This window comes from Rhipicephalus microplus, chromosome 1 (assembly GCF_043290135.1).
Source record: "Rhipicephalus microplus isolate Deutch F79 chromosome 1, USDA_Rmic, whole genome shotgun sequence".
Taxonomy (NCBI): Eukaryota; Metazoa; Arthropoda; class Arachnida; order Ixodida; family Ixodidae; genus Rhipicephalus; species Rhipicephalus microplus.
Genome location: NC_134700.1, coordinates 168,507,905 through 168,516,148, shown reverse-complemented (window position 1 = coordinate 168,516,148; position 8,244 = coordinate 168,507,905). Strand labels below are relative to the sequence as shown.

At 49.7% G+C, this 8,244-nt stretch overlaps 1 protein-coding gene across 1 annotated transcript; it reads left to right on the top strand.

Annotated features, from left to right (window-relative positions):
* Positions 1-1,706: 1,706 nt before the first annotated feature.
* LOC142766025 (uncharacterized) lies at positions 1,707-7,022 on the top strand. Its single transcript, XM_075867841.1, has one exon. The coding sequence runs from the start codon at positions 1,707-1,709 to the stop codon at positions 7,020-7,022; it is 5,316 nt and encodes a 1,771-aa protein (XP_075723956.1).
* The last annotated feature ends 1,222 nt before the right edge of the window (positions 7,023-8,244 follow it).

Below are 8,244 nucleotides of genomic sequence, written 5' to 3'. Positions count from 1 at the left end.
TCGGCTTAGATGAACGAAAAACAAGCTTATAAACAAGTACATATACATGTACACAGTTACTTTTGTGATGCATAGACACTTATCATTGGGTAATCATGGTCATGCAATGGTTTTTGTGTTTTATGTATTTCTTCAAATATAACTATAAATATAGGTGTTACTTTCTGTAGTGTATCTCTGCGCTATGTTGGTAGATAATATATTGCCGTCACTATAACTACGCTGTTCACTTTTTGTCACACAGAAACAACAGCACGGTAACAGCGGGAACGCTGGAAGAGACGGAGAACGTAGCAAAGATTCCACTGGGCATTCTCAGTACAGAGAAGTTCCCTGACCGAAGACATGGTGCTAAAAATACTGCGTAGACAGAGGCAACTCGGAAGCCGTCACCAGACGTAAACACAATTACGCTCGTAGGTTTGTTATTATTATCTTTATCTCACATTTTTTGCACGCTTTAGATATATATTGTGCATTTTCTGAGGATGATTTCATGGTATATACGTGCGAAGGCCTCTGACTGGGGGGAGGCTCGAGTAATAGTAATTATCAATTATCATCTTACCTTTTCACTCGTTGCCCACATTTTTCGCGAGGATATCAGCCAAGCAGATGAGAAACCAATGAACAGTTTATCAATAGTAATAGGCTGAATTCACAAAGCAATTTTTCTTTCCCAAATTCAATTTTTCTGTTTTCCGGTATACTTTATGACAATACGTTCAGCACCAAGACTGACTGTTCATTTTCCTTCCGAATAATTCAAACGTAAATAGATTTTCAACGCTCGGGCATTCATTAAAATGATTCTATTTGATAAATACAGTAAAAAAACAACAAGTGGCGATAATGTCTGCAGGTGCATGAACCCACTTGCAGCGTGGCAGGCATGATGACTTTATAAAGATGTAGACTGCATTGCATACGCCGCGTCTCTACTCAGGCTTTTTGCTCTCCTGTTCCCCTTTCGCTTAGGGCTACCAACCGTATCGAATATCGCTGGATGGTCGTGACTTCTCACACAGCGTCCCGAGTCCTGCGCCGACCCAGTCGGAACATACTTTAGAGTGAGGTATGAAAAAACAATCCCCGCCACGGTGGTCTAGTGGCTAAGGAGCTCGGCTGCTGACCCGCAGGTCGCGGGATCGAATCCCGGTGGCGGCGACTGCATTTCCGATGGAGGAAGAGATTGTTGTATTTGTCGCATACTGGGAAGCAGCCCCCGCTTCGGGGGAGCGTTAATTGAAAGACTCCGCGGCGAAGAGGGGGAGGAGGGGCAACTCGGAGGGACTCGTTTTCGGGTGGTTCGCGTGACGGGCAATGCGAAAGGAGCGAAGGGCGTCCTTGACATCTGTTTTTACCTACAAGCCCAGCCGTGAAGGGAAAAGGGGGGTGAGGGCCACAATGACCCTTCTCGAACACGCGGAAAGCGTTTTGTCCATCTGTCCTTGAAGACCGTCGCACGTGCGGGGTGCGGAGGAAACTCTTTGACAATACTTGTACTTCTCTGTTTGCTTTTCCTTTTTTTCTTCCCCTCTCTACGACAGCGGTACATAGCGAACGAATAAACCAGTCTTCGTGATGCGTTCAAACTGAAAGGACGTGTTTTTTCTCTGTCGTCGTCTCACTAGAAAAAGTCTGCCTCCCTGCTATTCCGCTACAACATTTTTTGGTGCCGAAACCCGGGAATTAGGGACCCAAAGATGGACATCGACAGGATGAAGCGCAAAAGGGCCGTGGTGCGAACGTCAACAACAAAGCTGCTCAATGACATCGCTACCATGGAGGACGACGCGTCACTCGGTGAGCTTGAAGAAAAGATCAACCTTCTCACCCTTAAGGAAGACTCACTCAAAGAGCTAGATCGGGAAATTGAGATTGGCGTAGAAGATGATGCATTAGAAGAGGAAATTGCATGCTCCGAGAACTACAAAGAAAAGATCAACGTAGCAAGGACTAAAGTACAGCTCATGCTACGTGAGCTTAGCTGCACTAACGCCGCATCAGTGAGCGCTTCGCTAGATCGCACCTCAAGTTCCTCAGATCAAAGAGAATCTAGCCGTAACATCCCGCAAGTAACCCCCACAGTAAAGCTGCCAAAACTAGAGATAGCAAAGTTCAACGGCGAGCTTCGACAGTGGCAAGGCTTTTGGAGTCAGTTCGACACGACAATAAACGCTAACCACCACCTGTCAAACGTGGACAAGTTCAAGTACCTGAACAGTTACTTAACAGGAAAAGCAGCGGCTGCTGTTGCGGGTCTTGATTTGTCCGACGGAAACTACGAAGTTGCTCTCTCGCTGTTAAAGGAAAGGTTCGGTCGTAAAGAAGCCATAATCGAGGATCACATGTCCAGACTGCTCAATATCAAGTCAGTGCGTGACTCGCGGAACCTCAGCCAACTTCGGAGCCTCGTTGACGAAGTAGAGAGAGGTGTACGGAGCCTCACTTCTCTTGGCGTCGGTGTCAGCACGTACGGAGCTCTGCTCCTGACAGTAGTAAAGAAGGCGGTGCCTGCGGACCTTCATCTCGAATACTGTCGACGAAAGGGCGCTACTACAGGAGGCAGTGAACTGGAGGCATTTGCGCATTTTTTGAGAGTCGAGGTAGAGGCACGGGAGATTATACAGCGGGCCGAAACACCAAGGGGCATGTGTGTAGAATCGTCTGTCGAAAACCGTAACAGCACCTTTAAAGCGGCGAGAATGTCTTCAGCCGCTGCACTGCATACCATGACCAAGGAGAGAAAAGGGTGTCTGTTTTGTTCGTCAGGGTGCCACGAAAGCGGTGACTGCGATGCAGAGATGTCGGCAGCTGATAAAAGAGAAATGCTGAAGCGTGAGAATAGATGTTTCCGCTGCACAGTAAAGGGGCACACGTCAAGAGAGTGCCGTAAGGCCAAATGGCTCAGGTGTGCCAACTGTAGCGGAAAACACCTCACGGCTATGTGTGATCCTGATTTCAGAGAATACCGTGGCAGTGGTGAACAGAATGCATCCTCTCCACCAGCGACAGGACAAGCCACAGTGCTAAAGTCTTCTCTAGGCTCAGAGGAGAAATTTATGTGCATGGAGGGGCATCAGTTTCTTCTGCAAACAGCACGAGCTTGGACAGTGGGACCGCACAAAAGTACGCTTGTCAGGCTTCTCCTAGATGGTGGCAGTCAAAGGACGTTCATCCATCGCAAGTTGTCTGAAAGACTGCAGTTGAACGTGCTTGGGGAAGAGGAACTTAAAATCTATGCCTTCGGCGACAAGTCCGCTATAACCCGCACTAAAGCGCGTCTGGTCGAGCTGTGGCTGCAAAGCCAGTACGACGGGAAAAGGGCGCGAGTGGAGGCCCTCGAAGTTCCCTGCATCTGCGCAGATATAATGGCTGCGCCTTTAGGGTCAGTTCTTCTGGAACTTTCGAAATTTGGCTTGCCAGTCGCGGACGTCGCGCAGGGTGACGGAAGTGAAAACATTGATCTTCTGATCGGCACTGATCATTATTGGGAAATTGTCACGGGATCCACTAAGCGCCTAACCTCCAAGCTGATGGCAGTGGAAACTGCATTTGGGTGGACAGTCCAGGGCCAGGTAGGCGCAAAAAGGTCACCAGGAGTCTGTCCCTCTGTTGCTGGCGTAATGCGAGTAGCAGTGAGCGAACAAACTAACAAAGAAATATCAGCACAGTTGAGGTCATTCTGGGAGCTCGAACACATTGGTATCAAGGAACACGAACCAGCTCGCCACCAAGACGCAATCCAACAGCACTACAAAGAAACCGTCAAATTTGAGCATGGGCGGTACACAGTGTCTTTCCCCTGGAAGCCTATGGTTGATGAGCTCGACGACAACTACGAGTGCGCCGCGAAGCGTCTTAGAGCCAACACGACGCGCCTTTTGAAGGGAGATTCCTTGATCGTGGAATATGACGCCTGCATCCGAGAATACATCGAAAAGGGCTATGCAGAGCCAGCCAACAAGCATTGCAGCGCTTCGGAAGGTCCGGTGTATTACATGCCACATCAAGCAGTTGTTCGACAAGAAAGCCTGACAACAAAAGTGAGGGTGGTGTTCGACGCATCATCAAGTGCCAAAGATCGCCTCTCACTGAATGATGTTTTGGAAAGTGGTCCAAAACTTAATCCAGAGCTCATTGATTTGTTGATCAACTTCCGCACTTACAACATCGGCATCGTCGCGGATATTGAAAAGGCATTCCTTCAAATATCTCTGTCAGAGGGTGACCGGAACGCTGTGCGGTTTCTCTGGTATGCTGCCACTCCGAAGAAAGGTGAAGAACTTCCAGCGGTGGCGGCCTACCGGATGACGCGCGTTCCGTTCGGTGTTACATCCAGCCCATTCCTATTAGCCGCAACATTACGACACCATCTTGAAGGACTCCCAGAGCAGTATGCTGAGACTGCGAACATCCTGCGCAGCCATCTCTATGTTGACGACCTTGTGACAGGGGTCGACACCCTCGAACAGGGTAAAGTGCTATGCCAGGAATCAAGCGATATATTATCTCAAGCAGGAATGCGGCTCCACAAGTGGATGTCTAACGACCACGATTTAGTCAACTTCATAGAGGATGGGAACGTGGCGAAGAGGAATGCAAATGCCGAACTTCCTGCAGCCACCAAGGTATTGGGAGTAGGTTGGAATGCTCATACAGATAACTTCGAGTACAATCTGACCTCACTTCTTGAATTCCTCACCACAAGAGCCGACAGCAAGAGATTCGTATTGCAAGTCTCAGCCAGAATTTTCGACCCCTTTGGGTTTATCGCTCCTACAACACTGTACGTAAAGACAATGTTCCAAAGGTTGTGGGAGTTGGGAGCGGGTTGGGACGACCCCTTGCCAGAATTGATGCAAGCGGAGTGGAAGTGCTGGTGTGAAGAGCTTCAATGCATCAAGGCGGTGTCCATTCCGAGGATCATCGCAAGGGATTTCCGAGATGAAAAGACAGAGAAGGTGTTGCACATTTTCTGCGATGCCAGCCCAAAGGCCTACGGTGCTGTCGGATACGTTGCATGCAAGTCTGCTCAAGGAATAATCAATATAAGCCTAATTATGGCCAAATCAAGAGTTGCCCCTTTGAAGCGCCTCTCGTTACCCCGACTAGAGCTGATGGGGGCCCTCATTGGTGCTCGACTGTGCCACTACGTTGCCAAGGCCTTGAACCTCCAGAATGCTGCTGCCATCCTTTGGACCGATTCCACAGTGGCTATGCACTGGATTAAAGGAAACGCTGCCAGATGGAAGCCCTTCGTGGCAAACCGAGTATCAGAGGTTCAGGCGCTGACTGATCCCGAGGATTGGAGGCACTGCCCAGGACTGGACAACCCCGCTGACCTAATCACTCGCGGTATCCTCCCATCAGCCTTGTTAGAAAGCGAATTGTGGTGGAGAGGACCACACTGGCTTCACAAGGATAAGACGCATTGGCCAACGACCGGTGAGCAGAGCCCAGGGGCAGTAGAATGTCACCTGGAAGAGCGAAAAGTGACGGTGATGCCCGTAATATCATCGCCGTTCGAGGCAGTGCTGAAAGTAGAGGAGTTCAGCTCATGCAGCAGAGTCGTGCGCTTAACTGCGTGGGTCCGCCGCTTTGTCAACAATTGCCGCCACGGGAAAGAAAGGAAAGGTGGTCCGCTACGAGCTGAAGAGGTGATCGATGCTGAGAGGTACTGGTTGGCAACAACTCAAGGAGAAGCATTCAGTGACGACATTTCCAACTTGAAAGCCCAAAGACCACTGCACAAAGGCTCTCCTGTTCTGCCACTCAGTCCGTACCTTGACGGGGAAGGTCTCATGCGAGTTGGTGGACGCTTGCAATTCACCGACAACCACGAAGAGACTAAACATCCCATCATTCTACCTAGCACTCATCCCTTCACGCTACTGCTCATAAGGAAAGAGCACGTGAGAATGCTACACTCAGGGGTGCGCGACACCTTGGCGTCATTGCGAGAGTCGTATTGGATCATCCGAGGGCGCCAGGCCGTAAAAAAGGTTATCAAGCAGTGCCTCATCTGTCGCAAACAAAGTTGCCCTCAAGCCACGGAACCAGTGGCACCACTTCCAGCTGACAGAGTAACAGAAGGAAATCCGTTCGACACTGTCGGCATCGATTTCGAAGGACCTTTGATTTGTCAAGAGTCGCGCGGTGCCCGAAAATGTTACATCGCAATTTTAACCTGCGCTGTGACACGTGCCGTCCATCTTGAGCTCGTTAGCGACATGTCGACTACAGCCTTTCTCCTGGCTTTCAAGCGCTTCGTGGCTCGCAGGGGAATCTGCTCGACTATTTATTCGGACAACGCGCTAACCTTCAAGAGAGCAGCAAAAGATCTGAATGCAATGTTCACGCTACTAAAATCAGAGGAAATGCAGTCATACTTCGCCGGAAACCAGATCAGGTGGAAGTTTATTGTTGAAAGGGCAGCTTGGTGGGGCGGATTCTGGGAACGGTTGGTGCGATCGGTGAAGGTAGCGTTGCGCAAGGTGTTAGGTCGGAGCAGTTTAAGCTTTGAAGAACTCACAACTGTCTTGTACGAAGTCGAGGCCGTAATAAACTCACGCCCATTGACTTTCACCTACGATGATGCTCAAGAGCCAGAACCACTGTCGCCGGCGCACTTCCTCGTCGGAAGAAAGCTGACAACCCTTCCTCCACACCACCTGCCAGCCGAAATTCCGGGCGGTGACGCGCATATCTCACGACGCTGGAAGTACCGGTCTGCCATGGCTGAAGGATTCTGGAGACGGTGGCGGAGAGAGTACTTATTGGAGCTTCGATCGGCGCATCTGTCCCGGCCAACGACATCGAGTGACCTAAAGATAGACGATTTAGTTCTTTTAAAGGAAGATCATCTCAAACGACACATGTGGAAGATCGCCAGAATCAAGGAAACGTTCAAGGGCAGGGACGGCAGGGTGCGGGCCTGCAGTTTGAAACTAAGCGGGGGAACGGTGGTGAAACGACCAATACAGCTGCTTTATCCGCTAGAAGTCGACCGACAATGAGCTCAAGAGTTCGCTCATCCGGGGGAGGTTGTTGTATTTGTCGCATACTGGGAAGCAGCCCCCGCTTCGGGGGAGCGTTAATTGAAAGACTCCGCGGCGAAGAGGGGGAGGAGGGGCAACTCGGAGGGACTCGTTTTCGGGTGGTTCGCGTGACGGGCAATGCGAAAGGAGCGAAGGGCGTCCTTGACATCTGTTTTTACCTACAAGCCCAGCCGTGAAGGGAAAAGGGGGGTGAGGGCCACAATGACCCTTCTCGAACACGCGGAAAGCGTTTTGTCCATCTGTCCTTGAAGACCGTCGCACGTGCGGGGTGCGGAGGAAACTCTTTGACAATACTTGTACTTCTCTGTTTGCTTTTCCTTTTTTTCTTCCCCTCTCTACGACAGCGGTACATAGCGAACGAATAAACCAGTCTTCGTGATGCGTTCAAACTGAAAGGACGTGTTTTTTCTCTGTCGTCGTCTCACTAGAAAAAGTCTGCCTCCCTGCTATTCCGCTACAACAGAGATGTTGTAGGCCCGTGTGCTCAGATTTAATTTGGGTGCACGTTAAATAACCCAAGGTGGTCTAAATTTCCGGAACCCTCCACTACGGCGTCTCTCATATGCATATGATAGTTTTGGGACGCTAAAATTCACACATCAATCAGGTATGAAAAACAAATCCTCAGCCAGCACCATAATTATATAGCGAAACAGCTATATGCCCAGTTCCAGACTGTTCAGCAAGAAACTTTTTATGAGATCTGACGCGGGCCCAACAATGCGATTCACGTCGCGGAACGCAAAGTTCGCAGGAATCGCACGCACGAAGTAATGTTGCGGTGGCTTGTGAGGGGCATTATTATAGAACGTGTGCGTGAAGAGCGATAACATTTACGTGTACTTTATCTTGCAATAGGAAGCTGTGGAAACAGCGCATAGCTATAGCTGAACTACCGCTTCAACAGGCCGCAAAAATAAAGAAACAATGAATCAGTCGAGAACATAACGCAATAAATAAAAAAAAACATTGGGAGCCTGCGAAAACGAGATGCGTATATGCCATCATCCCGTAACGCAGTTCGTACCACAATCTTCGGAGAATATGGTTCAGAATACACCACACGGAACCGGGGGAAGGGGGGGTCTACAAAATCGCTTGCATGCACCTGTTGATGTTGTCTGGATGCGCGTTGTTAACAAAATGCAACTTTCATCTCGCGCTTGCCTTCTGGTGTCTA

Bases quoted from the DNA above. Each gene is read 5' to 3' on its own strand.
- LOC142766025 (XM_075867841.1), top strand. From the start codon at position 1,707: ATGGACATCGACAGGATGAAGCGCAAAAGGGCCGTGGTGCGAACGTCA.